The following is a 22,330-nucleotide window of genomic DNA, read 5'->3' on the forward strand; positions in this document are numbered from 1 at the left end:
CCTCTAGTGCAACATACTGAAGTGGGTGATGTTTCGCCTATATGTAATTTGCCCCTTTTTTGATAAATTTAAGTTTTATAAATCTGATCTGAGCAAGAACGAACATAATAATTTGGAATTTAATGATATTATTAATGAAAAATATCCAGATAAGATCAAAATGTTTACTGATGCATCTAAACAAAAACAAAGTTGCACAGGAGAGGGATTCATTGTCCTGATTTAAAAACGAAAGCGACATTTAATGTTTCTAGTCTAGTTACTATTTTTTCGGGTGAATGTTTTGCAATTTTAAAAGCATTATAATTAATTGAGATTCATATGATTAGGGAATCTGTTATTTTTTCGGACAGTCTTAGTGCTCTTCAAGCAATTTGAAGCAGGCCTACTTTTAAGGATAGCCAATTAGTTTTAAATATTAAATATAGACTAAAAATGCTAAATGATCTGGGTTGTAATGTATCGCTTGTATGGATTCCAAGCCATACAGGAATTAAAAGGAATGATAGAGCTGATTTTCTCGCTAATTTAGGAAGAGAAGATGATAGAAGAATTGAAATGAAATGTTGGCATAGTGAATTATTTAATGTTCTTAAAGAGCAATTTTACCATTGTTGGAAAGAAAGATGGAAGGAAATTTCTGTGATAAAAGGTACTATTTGCAAGTATTGCAAGTATTGTTCAAACTCCGTATAGAATAGCATGGTTCAAGAAGTATAAAGGGTATTCTAGAAAGAAGATAACTACATTTATTAGATTGAGAAGTGGTCATTGTTGTATCCCAGTGCATCTTAATAGAATAGGAGTAAGAGACGACCCTCTTTGTACATGTGGCCAGATTGGAACACTAAACCATATTTTGTTTCAATGCAACAACTCTGAGGAATTTTCTTGTCAACTTTATAGTGACTTAATTACACATTATGGCTATGGGCCACATAATTTTATTTCGGCTTTGCATGATCAGTCTGCTTTAGTTGATTGTATACAGGGTGTCCCACAATTAGTGCGACAATAATACAATTTTGTGGATGGTAGTGGATTGAAATTGTAGTTTTCGTATTTTTATTTTGGTTTGGCGATTGTATTAATCCATTCTAGGTTCTATTGTAATGTTTACATTCATTCTAGGTGATATTGTGATTTCGTCATCAAATCAGGGTATGGGACTCACCCAGACTCGCTAATGCGATTCCTGGTTGTTAATAATCTAAATACAAAAGTAGAGGATTGGATATCCTATTACATGGCCGAATATCCCTGGCAGCTCAGGCCCTTAAACTAAAGTACTACTAAGTCAAACTTCAAACTAACAATTACTATGTGATAACAATTATTATTTAATCAGGTAGAACCAAAACAGCTTCAAACTTTCTGTGTAAATGTGATTATTTTTACTTTGTTTTAGTTTTTACTTATGTTAAGTTATTTATTTTATGTTTATTAAAATCAAAGAAGCGATAGCCATACATTTCCATTATTAATAATATAGTCTGATATTGTTTTATAGGCGACAACCTCACACTGGATGATATTATGTCTAGTATTCCAAAAGAAAAAAGAGGACCAAAGTTAACTTTTCAAGAAACAGGAACGGAAAATACATTTATGTTTGCCCAATCAAACACATTCATTCAAATAGACGGAGATATAATACAAACGTTTCAATTAAGGTAAATAGGTTCAGTTTACTATTTTCTTTGCAAAATATAATTGTGTAGATTATTAATTTACGTAAATTTCCATAAGAGATGTAATTAATCTCATTATTTGCGGAAAAATTTTATTTTCAATCGTTATTTGGTTGAAAATGATTTATTTATATAATTTTTATAATAAATAACTAATGTTCTTTCCGAATAGGTAACAACATTATATATATATATATATATATATATATATATATATATATATATATATATATATATATATATATATATATATATATATATATATATATATATATATATATTGGTACGTTAATTAATACAATAACTCAGATAATAATTTTAAAAAGATGTACTATTTGAAATTTAACATTCTTTTCCAATTTTAAGGACTGTTACATATTAATTAAAACAGATACAAAAACTGAGATGTATATAAGGATTAAGTGTGCCATTTTTGTTGTCTTTGCTGGATATCACCATTGTTGTTGAAGATAAAAGTTGGAGTCTCATGTATCTGATTTTCATACGGTACGGTGATACTGAAACTCTTCTAGATTTACTAGAATTTCTATCCGAATGTTTTTAATTTGTCCCGATGCCGCGATGAATTTTAAAAAATCTAAATGAAGGTTTTTCGGTGATGGTTGGTTCGGAGTATTTAGTTTTCGGCCCAAATGCGTATGGTCTTTTACCTGCTGAGCAAACGTTTCTCTCATCCAGTTCTTTTTATTGATCAATACTACAGTGAAAAAACTTGACATTAAGTGTTAAATTCAACGAATGCACCCCTATGTTGCTCGATACATAATTAGTTACAAGTACAAGGTAATATTTTTATTATTTACGATGTTTGAATTTGTCGGCAGTTCTCATATGACAAAATATAAGTTTTTTTTAAAATTCAACATTGGCAGTGAGTTTTAATAATTAGTTATGATAATTAACCGTTATTTCCTTTATTATATTGATTTTAATTAGCATTTTTGCCTGTTTTGGCTATTTAAGTTCCTATTTTTTATTAGAATTTGCAGAAAACTGTTTAGTATGAACTGAAATTGATACATCAAGGACAGAGCTGTCACTTTCAATAAGATTGAAATCTTTTTTTTATGATTTAAATACTTTTATCGATTTAAATCATTTAATCTTAAATCTTTTTACGGAAAATGATTTTTGATTTTAAGATATAAATCTTTATAGAAATTATCTTTGATTTTGAACTTAAAAATATGATTTAAATGTTTTAAAAAGATTTAAATACTGTCGAAAAGATTTAAGTCATTTCGAAGTGATTTAAATATTATAGAGAGGGGTTTAAATACTAACAAAATGATTTAATTACTTTCGAAAGTATTGAAACCGCTTACAGGTGATTTATTTTTTTTCTGAAGATTAAGATCTTTTCCGATTGATTTAAATTTTTTAGAGACGGTTTAAATACAAAGGTCACAAAAAAATATTGCTTCAGTGTCTCAAAAATATCAAGTGAAAATATGAAAATTAACGCTACAAAGGAATTTATAACTGCTGAAGATAATATCGCACCAAAACCAATAGATGTTCAAAATGAGGTAGATGATCTTTTGAGCCGATGATCTTTTGAGCCGATCTCTGAGCAAAATAAACATAAAAATTCTGCTTTTAACGAATTTGAATTACAATTGCTGTAGTACCTTCAGAATCCTTGCAATGGCATTCACATTTTACACAAATATAGTGTGCTATTCTTAAAATACAATTGTATATTACCTTCCTCTGCTCCAGTGGAGAGAATGTTCTCTTACGACACATTTATAAATTCACTTCGTCGACACACATTAGCCAACTAGGCGCCGTTTTTTTTGTTCATACGGTAAGTACATATATTGGATATAGTATTCTTCTCTTGTTTATATCCTTGTTATCTTGTTATATTGTTTATTTAGTTTTATGAATTTGTTTTCTAATATCTTCAAATTGAAAATATCAAAAAAAGGTTTATTGAAATGTTCAATAAACCTTTGCAGTCTAAATCATGAACCCGAATTTTAAATTAAACGTTAAAGGTTCTTTCGCAAAAAAATACATATTTTAATTTAATAATAAATAATAACAATAACAAACGGTAGCATCGGTAGCAGTAATAATTATTGATGAATGATGTTGAGAGTTCAGAGCAAGATCATCAGACAAATTATTGTTTTATTAAATTTAAATCCTCTACATACATTTTGTCATAAAACGATTTAACAAACGCAGTTAAATCATGAAATGATATCAGCGATTTAAATTAACAAAAAAGGAATTAAATTTTTCTGAATAATTTAAATGCATTTAAAGTAGCTTAAATACTTTCTAAAAATATTTAAATCACAAAAAAGATTTAAATATCTAAATGATTTATAATCTAAACACTTTCTTATTGAAAAAAGTATCTTTGATTTAAATAATTTGTCCAAATGAAATGTATTTTTGATTTAAATGGTTTTTTAAATGATTTGCGACAACTCTGATCAAGAATATCATCATATTCTTGCTCACCAATATCTAGATATTTTCTTTTGAACTAATAAACAATCTAGATTATTCAATTCTATTTTAATTGGAACAAATTAAGTGTTATATAAGTTATATGATATTTTGTTACCCTGTATAAAGTTTTTGTTCCAAAAATATATTCTGCAAGTACATTTTAAAGGCTTTATTGTCAAAACAGTTTAAAACATCCTTAACTCAAAAATTTCACCACCTCCATATACCCTGGCATTTTAAAGTACCTACTGCAATCCAGCGGTAAATACTTGTTATCTAATATTTCTTTTTCAAATTATTTTTACTTATTTTCAGATTATGCCGGCAGATTTCATTTCAGTTTCGAACCAAACTACCTCACGGTCTTCTTGTGTATCACAACGTTAAAGTACCAAAAGGCATCCAACTTCAACCTTATGCTCTGTATATTATTGTTCAGCAAGGGCAATTAAAAGTTGTCCATGTATACGGAAAGCATTCGACAGCACTAACAGTAGGAAGGGGACTTAACAATGACCAGTGGCACACCGTAACAGTAAGATTGTTTATTAAATACTATTTTTACTATTCGTAAAAATAAAAGGCGTTGCATATTTTAATAATAGAACTTTAATAATACAAATAAGGTCACTATAAGCCGTTGCGTTCGTCACAGCGTATTTTTTTGGTGGCAATATAGATCTCATCGCTATCACTCACCTTCACAATTTTAAGTTCCGGGAGCTGCTTGAAAGATCGATTGCTTCCTTCCCAATCCGTACATTGCAAATTCTTATACGGCTAAAAAGTTCTCTCACTCATGTTCATTTCAAACAAAATAAAAATATATGGTTCTAGACGGAGAGCTGGCTACATGAAAAACCTTATCATCGTTAAGCCGCGTCCAAGCTACTCGAACAAAACGTTCGCGAACATATATAATTCACACTATATACTCGTAGCACCAGGTCGTAAACGACGGCACAGCTCATCGCATCGGTCCCGAGGACTGAGGTGCGGGGAAGGATGCGACAACCAGTTTGCTCTATAGATCTAGGATGCGTTTAGGTAGTCGCTGTTTTTTCGAGTGCAAACATTTTATTAAATGAATTAACCGGTAAACAGTTTAAGAACTTTTGTCGTTGAAGAATCGATATTTAGCAGGCGGAGGGTTACAGGTTTTTTTTGGTAGATTATTCGTTATAGTGTATTTTTAAGACCTGTATTCATTTTCAACCGATTCTACCAGGTGTTTCTCAAAAGGGGCTCACTTTTTTACTTTTTTATTTTTTCAGATAATACAACAAAATTTGGTTTGTTAGTATATGACATAAATCGGGATTGATTGACGTATTCAGTTACCTTCGGTCGCTTCCTGTTTCACCGGAAATGACTACAACTTTGTATTTTTAGATTGTATCCTAAGTACTTTTTTACTTTATTTGATAGAAAATGACATTCTGAATAGAATGACATATTATACGTCAATTTCAGACAATTCCAATTAAATAAAAATAGCAAAATTAAATTTCAATCTAGACTGCCAAGACTGAGTTAAAACTATTAATTTGTAATCAAAGAACTTTGGAAACATATATTTGATCGTGTAATTTTTTTTCGTATCCTTTCATGGCCGCTTAAAAGATGCCCAAATCGTATTTTTAATGATAACTCAAATTTTTCAAATGGTACGGGGCTGGCTCAGCATATTTGGAAAAAGCATTTTTTACCAATAATTTGGTACCACATACCTGGTATTTGGTTTGGTTTGGTTTGGTTGGCCATTTTTAAATTGAAAATGTCAAAAATTGACATATACTTATAATATATCATTCTATTTAGAATGTCATTTTCTATCATATACGGTAACAAAATACCGAGGGTACCAGTTAAATCAAAAGTTGTTGTCATTTCCGGTGAAATAGGTAGTGACCGAAAATAAATGAAAACGTCGATCAATCCTGATTTATGTCCTATACTAACATACCATATCTCGTTTTTTATCTAAAAAATTAAAAAAGTTATAGAAGTGAACCACTTTTCAGAAACACCCGGTATATTTATTTCTAAAAATGTAATGGTAAAATTTCATTTCCGGTGTCAAACTTCCTATTAAGTAGTAATTTTTAATTTCAGAATCCAATAATAATTCCGGTTTTTAATAAAAATAATCATAAAGGTCTTTATTAACAAAAATGAAATTATATGGACGAAGTCTAGCTACATAGCTATTCACACAGCTCAACCCACAATAAAATTAAAATTATAAAATCTTTTCTTTGTGTAAACAAATTAGTTGTAAATGTTTTCACGATCCCAGTCAATAACTGCGTCTCCCATTGTCGAATACTCGGTAAAAAATAAAAATTACAGATGGACACCCGAAATTAAATGAGACCCTTCCAAGTGTCCGGTACAATGTCCGCCGAAATGCACGCCGTTCGCGCGCAGCAACGGCGTGCAGCAGCGCCAAGAACGCGCGCGCTCTAGCATAGGCAGACGCACGCTCGGGCGTACAAGCTAGCCGTTCGGCGCTCTGCGCTCCGCGCTCCTTAATAGGCCTAGACTAGCTGTACTTGTTGGCTTTATTATTTATAAATCTACCTATCTCACAATTTTCACTTAGTATCTGTTTAATTATATATGTTCGCTAACATTTTGTTCGAGTAGCTTGGACGCGGCTTTACATTGCTAATTTTTCTTGTGAAGTGAAAATAGCTTTTATTTATTATTAAGAAACGTGGAAAATTGTTGGCAGACATTTTTCACGTGGCTAAAAGAGGCATGAAATTTTGACAAAAAAAATAATCGCATACATGTATGCCGATTGGTGGAATGTCATATTTATTTATTTAAAAAGGGCAGACAAAAAAAATCGTAGCTCAATCAGCGGTAGACAGCTATCAGAAGCGCGATATTACTCTACAGGGTGAGGCTTGAAAAGTGCAAATATTTTCAGGGCTGGTAGGTATCTCGACAAAAGAAATATATTTTCTCTTTACCGTTTTTCAAATGAGTCCAAAATAACCGTTCAAGTTTGAAAATTTAAAAAGACATTTTTAGAAATATTTATTTTTAAATAATTTTGTCACCTGTTTTTTTCCGTATTTGCATTCATTCTTTTAGTGTCGTAACCATAGAGTAAAGTCGTAAGCATGGTAGATTCAGAAATTATACCGTGGGTAAATTTGCAGTGAACAGGCAGTTCTACAAACTTTTCTAAAATATAAAGGAATTTTTTTTAAAAAATGCGCGATTTTCAAGGCGGGGAGCGTTCCCTGAAAGCGCTAGAGTAATATCGCGCTTTTGATAACTGCCTGCCGCTGATTTAGCCACAATGTTTTTGTCTGCCCTTTTGCATACGGCTTTTAAAATAAATAAATATGACATTCCACAAATCGGCATGCATCTGAGCCATAATTTTTTTTCCAAAACTTCATGCCTCTTTCGCGTTGTCTGCCGGCATTTTGGCGACCAGAAAAATGTCTGCCAACAATTTTTCACGTTCCATAATGATAAATAAAAGCTATTTTCGCAATTATAACTCGTGTACCATATAATATTTTTAGTGTCAAAATTTCACCCTTTCGATTGGCCGCCCCCGCTTTAAGCCCCTGGATCGCTCTGGCAGACATGACTATTTCATAATGGGATACTTCACATAAGGATACTTCACAAGAAAAATTAGCCATGTAACGATGATAAGGTTTTTTATGTAGCTCTTAGACTATCCGGTCGAGATATGAAATCTCGCGAGTTTTTTGTGGACTTTTTTTATTACCGATATTTTTTTTGCCCGCTAATGATTAAATTCATGAGGTCTAAATTAAGAACTAAGAAATAAGAAACTTTCATGACTTTCACCAAAATGAAAATTCAAATTCAAATTCAAATTTCTTTATTAGACCCCATTAAGTTTTACAGAATAATATTAGTATTAATAAATGTGTGTCTAAAGGGATCGCACCGCGATTGAAAAACCGATACAATGGCACAAAGTGCCAGAGTGGTGCGACCCCGAAATCATACGAAAAAATCATACGAAAATGTATGAATTTTGAAATAAATATCATACGAAAATGTATGAATTATGAAATAAATATCATACGAAAATGTATCATATTATTAAGTAATTGATAGTTGGGTTACAAACCCAAATCAAATATCTACCTATTTTTTCTGAACATTTTAAATTAAAAACACCTCACGTACAACAAATTATCACCCAGAATTCATGAACTATAAATCTTTTGAGGAGAAATCTTCACCAAATTTTTTCCACAAAAAACAATTATTCGTATAATTATCCCTTTACAATAATCGAACTAAAATCTATTCTAAATTCCTAAAAACTCAGCTCCTGGTTCTGATGGAATCTTATTTCCCATGATACAATACCTCCTTCATTTTCACTTAAAGCTCTACAAAAGTTTGGCTCACGAGTCAAATTTCTCAGGAATGGAAAAACGCCATCCTCATTCCAATTCTTAAACTTGAGAAGTCCTCCCAGCTCACTAACAGTTACAGACCGATCTCTCTTGATGGCTCTCTTGGTTCTTAATTAAAAACTGTATTCTTCACCAAAAAATCAAGGTACACTGAATCATTTAGTAAGTATGGATATTCACGAAATTTTTTTTAAACAAAAACCATTTAATAGCTGTGTTTCTGGACATTACTAAAGCATATGACGAGTACTGGGAATTTAATGTTATTAAAAAAACTTTATAAAGTAGGACTCAGAGGATCATTGCCACTTTTTGTATCAATTTTTTTTGTCAGCGTGAATTTCAAGTTAATAATATTCTGTCCTATAATTTCTTATTGCTAAGTAAATTCTGTCTTTTATAGGTTACAAATCATAATAGAATAAGAATACCAGAATTTACAATAAACTAGCTTATATCGCTGGAAAGCTTAAAAAATAAAGCTTTTTATGAAGTCATCGCTACCTATGGTCTCCGTTTAGAAAACATATGTTTGTGTCATACGTCAAAAATGACAGGCTTTAGAAAAAAATGTAGAACACAGTCTCATTTTGGACGTGATTCTCTACAACTTTTATTTAAAAACTTTTTGAAGTAGAATAGTCTAAAGTAGATTATAAATGGAATTAGTAAGGAATGTTTTTAAAATAGTCGTAATTGTTTTTTTTAATATCTAGTAACCCATAAACTTTTTCAAAAAAACGGAAAGCGCATATGTTTGTCCTCACAAAACTGCAATTCTTTCGCCATTTAACCCACCTCTAGCTCCATTAATTTCCAAGATACCCATAGAGCACATCGGAGAAAACTCTTCCTGTATATTGTTTTAAAAATATATTTACAGGTAAAAATGTATAAGCAGCTGTTGCATTTCTATAGTCAATATTTGTTTTACCAATTAGAACAAAATAAATTATTTGTCATATTGTTTACTTATGTAAATCATTTAATTTACCAATCGATCCTAATTGCACTTTAAGGTCAGAATTGATGTTCACGCTGCGAAATTGTTAGCTATCGTGGATGATTTGCGAGATGAAACCGATCTCAGAGGATTGGATACGGAGAATAATTATGGTGTGGCCGCAAACGTAACGTCAGTGATATTAATTGGAGGTACTAGACTCAATTGTATTGTTAAGTTGTTTAATAAATATTGCGTCCTATACAGGGTGTCGTTGGAGTTAAAAGTTAAAAAAAGAAAATAAATAAGTTTATACAGATTGAATCTTAAATAAGTGCAAATCTTTTTAAGGGTAGTATATTTCGACTCTAGAAACATGTCTATTAGATTTTTTTCGCGAAAAAAAAAATGGAAAATTTGGAATTTCTTTTTTTTCAATTTTAATTTCAAGTTAAAAAACATAATATCTTGGCGATAACAACATAGGTAGTAGATTAAATTTGCAAGAAAGAAAACCCGAAAAAGATCCAGTGGTACCCAAAATTTAACCAAAATATATAATATATTTTTTTAAATTTGACAGTAAAATAACTCGGCTATTTTGGAGATATTTGAAAAATAGTAAAGAGAAAATATGTTTCTTTTATTGAGATCTACCAGCACTGAAAATATTTGCACTTATTTAAGACTCACCCTGCATAAATAAATAGTAACTTATATTAAAGGAGGTGAACGACAAATAAAGTCGTTTGTTAAAAAAATAAAAAAAAAATATAGGCAAACATAAAATTTGCTCCTGAATTATACTATTTTATAAACAAATATTTGGTTAATCTGAATGGGAGTTACTCTAGCAAGGGTAGGTATTATTTTATGAATATTTTTTCTGGTTGTTTTTTCCTCTTTATAGTTTTATAATTTTTTTAATTACACACTTTCGTAAAAGATAATTTTATTACAAGTCAAGAAAATGTATGTAAATCCTTATTTAATTGTAAAATAAATAAGTGAAAAATTAGTTATTTTTTGTTTTGACTGTCATTGAAAAATAAAACCCAAATTGATTTGATGATTTTTTTTTTAATTTTATATACTCGTAAAAGAGGTTGTTTACAGATCTTACAGAGCAACGAGGGTAGCTTATTAGCATATTTGGAAAAAACATTTTTTTACGAATAACTTACCACATTCTTGGTATTTCGATTTAAATTGTCTTTATATTTATTGTCCAAACACTACTAGATTTAAATTTCAAATACAGATTTTTTAAAAAGAAATGTAAAAAGTTGACATGCAATATGTAATTCTATTCAGAATGACATTTTCTACCAAATAAAGTAAAAAAATTAAAATCAAAAGTTCTAGTCATTTACGATAAAGCAGTAATTGACCAAAAATAATTAAGTACCTACGTCAATCCATTCTGATTTATGTCATATACTAACTCACCAAATATCGCTTTTTTATCTAAAAAAATAAAGAAGTTATAGGGGTTAACTTTAAAAAAAAACACTCGGTATATGGAGTCTATATTCTGCAAGCCAAAAAAAAATCCTCTACAAAATATTCATTAAAAAGACCATACTCTTACTAGAACTACCGTGTTAAATTTAGTGAATATTTTTTTTGGTAAAAATGTTTAATGAAACGTTTTAACGTCCTTTAATATGCACTTTACCTAACTTACTATTATAACTGTTTTTTTTTAAGTTTTACGGGCACTCTCGTCAACCAAATTTTATTAATTTATTTCAACGACATGCTGTATAAATTATGTATTTAATTTATATCATATTACGTTTCATTTAAGGTCTCAGTTCCGAAGAGAGATTGCACGGTGTTAAATACATAATAGAATCATTCGTGGGCTGTATAAAAGACGTCGTTTTAAGTACAGGAAAGTCGGCGTCTGATTTACTTCAAATTTCACCGTTAATAGCTACAAAACACGAAAACGTCCAAGAAGGGTGTATTGATAAATGTTTAACTAACGAAAATCTCTGCTTTAAAGGATCTCGATGTGTTAATCACTATTATGCTATAACCTGCGATTGTTTTGGTACAAATTATGAAGGAGAGTTCTGTGATTTTTATAGTGAGTATAGTAACATTATATATTACATCATTATTTTCTGAGATTATTTTAAAATAATATTGTTATAGTAAAAATAGTTTTTAATTCTATGTCAAATTTATACTAATACCCCTGCCTCCCGCGTACAAAATGGGATACGATTTCCTTAAGCTCCGATTCATTAATAACCGATTGTATCAACGAAGTTGAGTTGCCCAAGGGGCGTCCGCTGGCTAGGTAGCGGTGGAGAGGGTTCCCAGGAGGTTCCAAAGTCCGTAAAAAAATAGAAATCCGGAACGATTGCTAAGAGACGTGGAAGGGTTATAGCAGATTCGCCGCGCTCGACCGGTCGACTCAAGCAGTACCTCAGTACAAAAATTCTAGGGAAGGGTGTACATCATAAGTTCAGCTTTACGATTTAATTACGTGTCGTGATACTTTATTTGTTTATTTATTAACGAGTCCTAATTTTCTCTATAGCTTGTATTTTTTTCAGTGAAAGTTAGAATAAGTTTTGATAAAAATAAGTGGAAATGAGTTCGACAGTGGTCGCGCTATTAGAACTCTGCATTCAAATATCGATATCTTGAAATCTATTAGAAACAATTGATTGTAGTTTTTTAAAAAAAACTTTCTTAATTTTTTTGCTATATTTTCTTCGCAGACAGTATGTGAAAAAAGCTTTATAAATTAAAAAGTTAAATGATTGCTGAAAATTGCTTTGCACTAAAAAAGTAAATGGATGGTTTTTAAAATGTTTGAATGAAAAAAAACAAGCCTATCGAATTTTCCTTTACTTAAACATCTTGTAAAAGATCCGAACTCGTCGTCGGCCTGAATGTATCTCAAGTGGTTCTTGAGTTACTGCGTTTAAAAAGTTGAGTTTTTTAAATTATTGCGATTACTGACGTTTTCTCGTTATAAAAAAATGGAAACCCTAACGATATCCTTATAATTCCATTTCAGATGCTCAGAAACATATCTAATGATTTTATCTAGTTATCTTTTCGAAAAAAGTCTTTTAAAAATAAGCAGTTTACGATCGGGTTTTACTTTACTTGATAGGAAAGGTGCACCGGAGAAATGGAAACTTCCACACATGTAAATAACGACCCAAAAGTAAGAGTTGCCCGCACGATATAGGCTGTTGCGTGCTATTTTTGTTATTTTTATTGTGTAAACAAAGCCTTTTACACCTAATATACCTCTATATTATATCTATACTCTACTATATATCTTCTATACCATATCTATAAAAGTTAAAGTAAAACAATGTAAAGTAAGGTGCCCGGTGGCGTAGAGGTACAGGCTCTCGTCTACCAATCTCAAGGTAGTGGGTTCGAATCCCACACCCGGCATTTTATCAGCCGACTATTTTTAATTAAAATAAAAATAGTTTGGGTACCTAGGTCGACTCAGCCTTAAATGAGTGCTTGGGATTCACAATCCTGAGGTAATAATAGGCGGTTGAAGCGTAGTGCTGGCTATATTACCTTCCTGTATACCGAACGGCTCTAGTATGGCAAGCTGTACCTTGCTACTCCCAAGGCGTCAAACGCTATATACGGGGCTATTATTATTATTATTAAAATTAAAGTACAAGAGGATTTAGCTATGTTAGTAAAATTTATTTTTAAATGGTAGTAGGTTAAAATTCGAAAAATTAAAATAGATTTGTGTGTCTGGGAACGTGTTATTTTTTTTAATCTTTCTATAATTAGTATTAATTTTTTGCCAAGCTACATGTCAATTTTTAGTAAATAACGTCTAGAGATTGGCTTCGCTAGATTATCATTGATTGCCGAGCCGTCTTTGACACCTGTTTTTTTCTATCATATGGTATATTCTAATTCGAATGTTGGTCTATTTTTCAACAGCTATATGATCACAGTATAATATATTATATTAAATTATTATACAGGTATATTGGAAGCAAAAACTCTAAAGTTAGAAGTACTAAACGTTTAATTGTTAAAACGTTTGGAACTTTTTACATGAAATAGAAAATATTTAAAAAACGTTTAAAATTAGTTTTTAAACTTTAAAAGCATATCTAATATAATATAAGATTTAGAATTTAGAACAATCTAGTTAACATCTAATTAATTCTATAATAATAAGATCTAATTCCTAGGTATAGTTTTTCCGAAGTCATTTGGAATAGATTGAGATTCTTAATTTTTGCACTGTCTTTGTCAGCGCCTTTGTCGGCATCGTAGAAAATAATTAAGAGTCACAGTACTTCCAATTGACTTCGGAAATACTATACACATGTGTTATACCTCTTAATTGTTTTATTGAAGGAAAATAATTTATTATATTTGATGATAACTAACTTATAGTGAAACTAATATTAGTATTGGCTCACAGCTTAAGACTTCCTTTCTACATTTCAGCTGCGACAGTTCTAACTTTACGAGGATCATCTTATGTATCCTATAGAGTATATGATTGGAAAGATCGGATACATTCTTCAGTTACTAGATTCTCAATAATGTTTAAAACTAGATTTGATGATTCAGCTTTACTATATGCAGCAGGGGGTAAGTGTGTTATTTAGTTTAACTTATTCTAAATAAGTTATTTAAGTACATATATAAGAATTGAGTACAATTAGTAATTATTATAGTTTTATAAATAAAATATCGCATTACTAGTGGAGTGCCCGGGGACTTTTACCTCGGAATTCAATTACTGTGAATGTATTAAAAATGTATTAAACTGAATAAAATGTATTAAACCTTCTGTATTGTGTTTTATAGATAAAATACAAAAAAAAATGTTTACCCATTTTTTTTCGTTGCTTTTAATTTTTTATTTTAGTAATTTTAGTAAATTCTTAGTTATTTACTTCTTAATTTTTTTCAATTTTTTTCTAAGCATATTTATTGAAATAAAAAAATCTAATGCATAAGCTATACCTATTCTGCTTGATTCATATCATTGAAATATTCTGCTTGATTTCAATCATTGAAATTTTGCTTGAAATCAAATTATACAGGGTGGCGCCTTATATACGACGCGGTGTCTGCAAGTAGAACAGTTTGTATTGAAGTGAAATTTGTGAGCTTATGTCAGTTAATTTAAAGCATTTTCTAAAATTATATAAAGTTCTACAGAGTGTCCCCAAAAAAGTTACGCATCAAAGTTGTGTTTTTATAATGGAACACCCTATATATTAATTGATTTTCAGATTCTAGGAAAAAATAAAGATGAGTTTCATTAGAAAAGTATATGGCAAAATGTAAAATTTCTGAAATATTTAGCCTTTTCTTTTTAAATAAAGAATAAATTTTAAAATTTAATTCTTTATCCTTAAAAAATTTCATTAATATCCATAATTTGAGGTCTGGAAAACTACTGGCTACCGTGTCAGTCAGTTCATTATCAATACTTATTTGTAACTACATTTTTAGTTAATATTACGATTATTTTTATTGTTTTCTGCAGTTCATATAATGTTTATTTTTACTTCAAATCCTTTAAATACTTCATAAATCCATGAAATAAACATGTGATATTTGAAGTAGGTGCCCGGTGGCGTAGAGGTACAGCTCTCGTCTTACCAATTCAAAGGTTGGGAGTTCGAATCCCACAGCCGACTAATTTTTAATAAAATAAAAATAGTTTCATAGTTTGGGTACCTAGGTCGACTCAGCCTTAAATGAGTACTTGGGATTCACAATCCTGAGGTAATAATAGGCGGTTGAAGCATAATTCTAGCCACATTACCTTCCTTGTATACCGAACGACTCTAGTATGGCAAGCTGTACCTTGCCGCTCTTAAGGGGTTAAACGCTATATACGGGAGCTATTATTTTTTTTAATTCGCAGGTTTTCTTATGCGCATTATTTCACAGGTATTTTCTTCTTATTATTATTATTTTGAAGTACTTTCCTTGAACAAAATCAAGTATTATACTGAATATTTGAGTCTTAAAGTACTTTTTAAATTAAAATTACTTGGGAATTGGATTTGAGTAATATAATCTCTGTGACTGATATTTCATACTTGAAATACTTTTTTTCAATACTTTCCAGTACTTTGACAGCTCTGCCCTGTATCGTGAAATGTAGTGCCTTTAGAAATACTACATTATATTCCCAATTTAAAGTAGGTAAAATGTAGTATGTATACATTATCATAATTCAAAAACCACTCAGATTATTCTATGGTATTAAGGTATTTTTGGAACCGGAAATTTATAGCAAATTCAATGTATTAAACATATATAAAGCATTTCATTTGAAATACTAAAACTTAATTTTTTATTTATTACAATTTAAATATTTGATTCACCCGTATATCTTGAAAATATTTTGAAATGTAACCATTACACATATATTTTGTAAAAGGTTTGGAGTGAAAATTTCAAATAGGAACAATGCAAAGTTTTATCAAAATTCCTTCACAGTAATTGAATTCCGAGGTTTGTATCCCACAAGGGCTTAAGGCACTCCACTATACACTCAGGCTCATTAGAAGTATTATACCTAGAAGGTCTACTTTTTGATTTTCATTTACATCAAGAATCAAACAATAATTTTTTACAAGAAAATGTTATTACTTTCTAACCCGAAAAAAACAGATTTTTCTTGATGACCTTGTATGTGATTACCATACACACGTGTAGGTATCGACGTAACGAGATGGTCGTTGTCTGTGACCGTCCCAGCAGCGACTCGTGACCCAAAAACACATAATGCCTTAAATTAAATTGTAGATATATAAATTACACAATACTCCAGTTTGTAACAATACTAAAATAGCAGTATTTAGATATAGGTATAGTATAAATATAAGTTTATAAAAATACCGTGATTAATAAGGCCAGCTAATAGTATCTACTATTATCTGCCTGAGTTATATTGTCTACCATACAGTTCATCAAACATGTTTTAATTTTACCTTTCATTTAACTTGAAAATATATCAACAATTAAATTTACAAAAACAAAACTCTTTTATGCATCCACAGGGTGAGTAAACGATAAAGTAAGAGTCCATTATTCGGACTCAGTTAACGATAGAGTTTATTACGTCGTTTGCATTACGAAGAAATGTTAAAGCGAAAAGTTTTGGTGATGACAAAACACATAGTAAAAGGCTTGATGCATTCTTCGCTAATGCTGCCACCATCGGAGAATATCGTAAACAACTGGCTACCATACGACCGAAAAAAAACGGCGTCAGCGATAGCTATGAAAATGAAGATCGCTGTCATTTTATATTTAAAATTATATGGGGAATGTCATCAATATTCATTTGCAAGCCAACTGGACACCGTTTTTTATCATATGGTATTTCATTTCATATACGTGTGTTCTTGAAACATGTAGAATTTGTACAAGAACATAATATACAGGGTGGTCCGAACTGCATTCCAGAAACTTTGGCAGCATATTCTGCAGATAAAGATAAGTAAGATAAGCGCCCCCCAACCTCCCTAGTTGCGCCACTGAATACGGTCATAAAAATCATTTATAAATAGAAAAATCCGTAGGTATTATCTTTATTCTAAAATTAACACCTCTACTACAACAAATTATATTATAATTCCAGATTGGTTCTTAATTTGCTTAACAGATATATGAAAGCGTTAATTTCTTTAATATTTGTCGTAACAACTATAACCTATATAAGTGTATAAAAATATCTGAAGTATGAGGATGTATTTTTGAAGACTATGACACGACACTACACACGAGAGGAAAAGTTGCAAGTATAGCCTACGGCTTAGAAAAAAGTTGAGATGGGTCTTTGGAGCGTCGTACCTATCTTTGGAGCATCGGCCCTATGTGAGTTTAAAATTAGTGCTGAAACTCGGAATGTACCGGGTGGCCAACTAAGAATGGACGCCGGCTGTATCGCAGAAACTACTTATCGTATAACTTTGGGAAAAAATTCTAATAAGTAAATCGACCAAGAGAAATCGCTGGAAATTATTTTCAAGTTCGAAAAATGTCCGCTAGGGGGCGTTGTTCTGATAGCCAATCAGAAAACAGGTTTTTCTCAAAAGTATGCAGGTGAACAAGTATTTTAAATTTTACTATTGTAATCATCGAGAAATTTGTAATTTTTCTGATATATAGTGTTTTGCTCTATCTCATAAAATCAAGTGGTGGGGGAAGGTTAAACTTGCTTTTATTAAAATAGGGCTAACTCTGGTTTAGGTTAACCGATTTAAACAAACTAGGGCTCGTTTAAAGAGTTTTTCTTCCTTAATGATTTCCAGTACAAACTTTGTTTCCATTTTTTTTTTTTTGGCAGCTAGAGGGCGCTGTTTGACATCATAACTGATATTGCGCTTTTGCATAAAAAATTAAATAGGAGGCTATTTGGTCCTTTGCACAGTTAAATAGAGCACAAAATTTCCTAAATATCAGCGCAAACCGTAACTTTCTATCTTCTCTCTAACCTGAGATATTAAGAGAACAAATCATGTTAGGCTGCCGCTTAGGATTATATGGTCTAAAAATTATAGTAGTAAGCTAGGAAACAAAAAGAGGCAAATTGGTTACGTCAAAATATCAAAACATATATTTTAATTTCATTTTAATACCACTTAATTGTTATTTATCCATGTTCGTTCTTGATTCGACCCCATAAATTAAAACCCAGGCATATTGAATTCGATGACATAGCTGGCCATGGAAATATGCCGCTCCAGCGTCTCTATCTACTAAAGTAAGTGGTATCCAAGGAGCCCCACACATTCATGGCAAAATAAGCGACACAACTGCACCAACTGCATCATCTACACCAACTGCATTCATGCTGATGAAATTGCGACAGATGCATCATGAAAGATCCCTTAACAAAATTGGCAATTCATTTCTTAGAAATTATGGATAGTTCATTTCATCCTGCCTAAACATGTATCGATCAACGATCTTGGTGCTGAACTACTTGCATCCAGGGTAGATTTGGACCAATAGTGCATATTGTTAACATTCGCACCTTCGCTTATACTGAAGATTATTAAGGAAGAAAAGCTCTTTTAAACGAGCCCTAGTTTGTCTAAATCAGTTAACCTAAACCAGAGTTATCCTTATTTTAATAAAAGCAAGTTTAATCTTCCCCCACCACTTTATTTTATGAGTTAGAGCAAAACACTCTATATCAAAAAAAATACAAATTTCTCGATGATTACAATAGTAATATTTAAAATACCTGTTCACTTGCATATTTTTGAGAAAAACCCTGTTTTCTGATTGGCAATCAGAGAGACGCCCCCTAGCGGACATTTTTCGAACTTGAAAATAATTTCCAGTGATTTCTCTTGGTCGATTTACTTATTAGAATTGTTTTCCCAAAGTTATAGGATAAGTAGTTTCTGAGATACAGCCGACGTCCATTCTTAGTTGGCCACCCGGTACATGGGGCTCGAAGAGAAGTCCAAAAGTGAATGTCGTCCGATCACAACCAGATTTGGTGGGTAGACTATGGGAGCAACGGTGCACACGGTCCCACCCTACGAAGTTGGATACGACGCGCGACGTTTCGTTTACATCTTCATCAGGGTGGGAATAGGTGGAATGGTGGGATTTAATATATGAAGAAAAATATGTATCGATTACGGCATAATTGGGAACGGGCTACAGGATGACGCCCTCGACGTTTCAAATCGATGCCTCAAAATGGACGAAATCATCAGGATTTTTCTTCATTATGGGTCGCTTTGAACCAAATTCGGCACGTGGATAGAGGTACCCGAATGAAATCATCAGACGGACAAAGGACACGGACAAACGGACAGGCGGACAGACAGACGGACGGACAGACGGAAATAAGACGTTTCACTTCAAATATGCGTACATAGTGCACACAATTTTTTTTCATTTAGTTTTCCAAGTTATGAGAAAATATTGACTGAACTGCCTTCCTGAACTTTTTCTTTGAATATATGAGGCGCCTAGATGCAAAATCAGATATATCCGTCATAACTGAAATTGGGAAAACCGCAAAAATCTGTCGTTTTCACAATTTTCATTTTTTCCCTGAATTGTTTGTATCAGGGGTTAGAATATGATTTTTGTTGATATTTTCTTGAAAATCGTAGAATTATATTGAAGTTTAGAGATTTTAACTCGATAAACAAAATGAATATATTTGATTTTGAAATTGAGAACATAAAATATCTGATTTTGAATTTTGCTTCTCAACCTATCTCGCTTATTTTTCGATGGGCGTCTTCTCTTAGGAACTCTTATGGTGCAGTGTTTGATGATATATGCATCTTGATCTTTCTTGATGCGAGAGAGACGTGGAAGGGTTATAGCAGATTCGCCGCGCTCGACCGGTCGACTCAAGCAGTACCTCAGTACAAAAATTCTAGGGAAGGGTGTACATCATAAGTTCAGCTTTACGATTTAATTACGTGTCGTGATACTTTATTTGTTTATTTATTAACGAGTCCTAATTTTCTCTATAGCTTGTATTTTTTTCAGTGAAAGTTAGAATAAGTTTTGATAAAAATAAGTGGAAATGAGTTCGACAGTGGTCGCGCTATTAGAACTCTGCATTCAAATATCGATATCTTGAAATCTATTAGAAACAATTGATTGTAGTTTTTTTTCAAAAACTTTCTTAATATTTTTGCTATATTTTCTTCGCAGACAGTATGTGAAAAAGCTTTATAAATTAAAAAGTTAAATGATTGCTGAAAATTGCTTTGCACTAAAAGTAAATGGATGGGTTTTTTAAAATGTTTGAATGAAAAAAAAACAAGCCTATCGAATTTTCCTTTACTTAAACATCTTGTAAAAGATCCGAACTCGTCGTCGGCCTGAATGTATCTCAAGTGGTTCTTGAGTTACTGCGTTTAAAAAGTTGAGTTTTTAAATTATTGCGATTACTGACGTTTTCTCGTTATAAAAAAAATGGAAACCCTAACGATATCCTTATAATTCCATTTCAGATGCTCAGAAACATATCTAATGATTTTATCTAGTTATCTTTTCGAAAAAAAAGTCTTTTAAAAATAAGCAGTTTACGATCGGGTTTTTACTTTACTTGATAGGGAAAGGTGCACCGGAGAAATGGAAACTTCCACACATGTAAATAACGACCCAAAAGTAAGAGTTGCCCGCACGATATAGGCTGTTGCGTGCTATTTTTGTTATTTTTTATTGTGTAAACAAAGCCTTTTACACCTAATATACCTCTATATTATATCTATACTCTACTATATATCTTCTATACCATATCTATAAAAGTTAAAGTAAAACAATGTAAAGTAAGGTGCCCGGTGGCGTAGAGGTACAGGCTCTCGTCTACCAATCTCAAGGTAGTGGGTTCGAATCCCACACCCGGCATTTTATCAGCCGACTATTTTTAATTAAAATAAAAATAGTTTGGGTACCTAGGTCGACTCAGCCTTAAATGAGTGCTTGGGATTCACAATCCTGAGGTAATAATAGGCGGTTGAAGCGTAGTGCTGGCTATATTACCTTCCTGTATACCGAACGGCTCTAGTATGGCAAGCTGTACCTTGCTACTCCCAAGGCGTCAAACGCTATATACGGGAGCTATTATTATTATTATTAAAAATTAAAGTACAAGAGGATTTAGCTATGTTAGTAAAATTTATTTTTAAATGGTAGTAGGTTAAAATTCGAAAAAAATTAAAATAGATTTGTGTGTCTGGGAACGTGTTATTTTTTTTTAATCTTTCTATAATTAGTATTAATTTTTTGCCAAGCTACATGTCAATTTTTAGTAAATAACGTCTAGAGATTGGCTTCGCTAGATTATCATTGATTGCCGAGCCGTCTTTGACACCTGTTTTTTTCTATCATATGGTATATTCTAATTCGAATGTTGGTCTATTTTTCAACAGCTATATGATCACAGTATAATATATTATATACATTTTTTTTCGTTGCTTTTAATTTTTTATTTTAGTAATTTTAGTAAATTCTTAGTTATTTACTTCTTAATTTTTTTCAATTTTTTTCTAAGCATATTTATTGAAATAAAAAAATCTAATGCATAAGCTATACCTATTCTGCTTGATTCATATCATTGAAATATTCTGCTTGATTTCAATCATTGAAATTTTGCTTGAAATCAAATTATACAGGGTGGCGCCTTATATACGACGCGGTGTCTGCAAGTAGAACAGTTTGTATTGAAGTGAAATTTGTGAGCTTATGTCAGTTAATTTAAAGCATTTTCTAAAATTATATAAAGTTCTACAGAGTGTCCCCAAAAAAAAGTTACACATCAAAGTTGTGTTTTTTGTAATGGAACACCCTATATATTAATTGATTTTCAGATTCTAGGAAAAAATAAAGATGAGTTTCATTAGAAAAGTATATGGCAAAAATGTAAAATTTCTGAAATATTTAGCCTTTTCTTTTTAAATAAAGAATAAATTTTAAAATTTAATTCTTTATCCTTAAAAATTTCATTAATATCCATAATTTGAGGTCTGGAAAACTACTGGCTACCGTGTCGGTCAGTTCATTATCAATACTTATTTGTAACTACATTTTAGTTAATATTACGATTATTTTTATTGTTTTTCTGCAGTTCATATAATGTTTATTTTTACTTCAAATCCTTTAAATACTTCATAAATCCATGAAATAAACATGTGATATTTGAAGTAGGTGCCCGGTGGCGTAGAGGTACAGCTCTCGTCTTACCAATTCAAAGGTTGGGAGTTCGAATCCCACAGCCGACTAATTTTTAATAAAAT

The 22,330-nt window shown here is 31.3% G+C and overlaps 1 protein-coding gene across 3 annotated transcripts in view; it reads left to right on the plus strand.

The window, feature by feature from the left end:
- The window catches only part of LOC115874952 (contactin-associated protein-like 5), a 166,932-nt gene that overhangs the window by 48,111 nt on the left and 96,491 nt on the right, over positions 1-22,330 (plus strand). For all 3 annotated transcript variants that reach the window (XM_030890260.1, XM_030890261.1, XM_030890262.1), the window contains exons 3-7: positions 1,511-1,673; positions 4,497-4,716; positions 9,628-9,763; positions 11,362-11,646; positions 14,022-14,168. In XM_030890260.1, coding sequence (XP_030746120.1) covers positions 1,511-1,673; positions 4,497-4,716; positions 9,628-9,763; positions 11,362-11,646; positions 14,022-14,168 — 951 coding nt within the window. The remainder of the gene's footprint in view (positions 1-1,510; positions 1,674-4,496; positions 4,717-9,627; positions 9,764-11,361; positions 11,647-14,021; positions 14,169-22,330) is intronic.

This window comes from Sitophilus oryzae, unplaced genomic scaffold (assembly GCF_002938485.1).
Source record: "Sitophilus oryzae breed Bouriz unplaced genomic scaffold, Soryzae_2.0 scaffold_1307_pilon_pilon, whole genome shotgun sequence".
Taxonomy (NCBI): Eukaryota; Metazoa; Arthropoda; class Insecta; order Coleoptera; family Curculionidae; genus Sitophilus; species Sitophilus oryzae.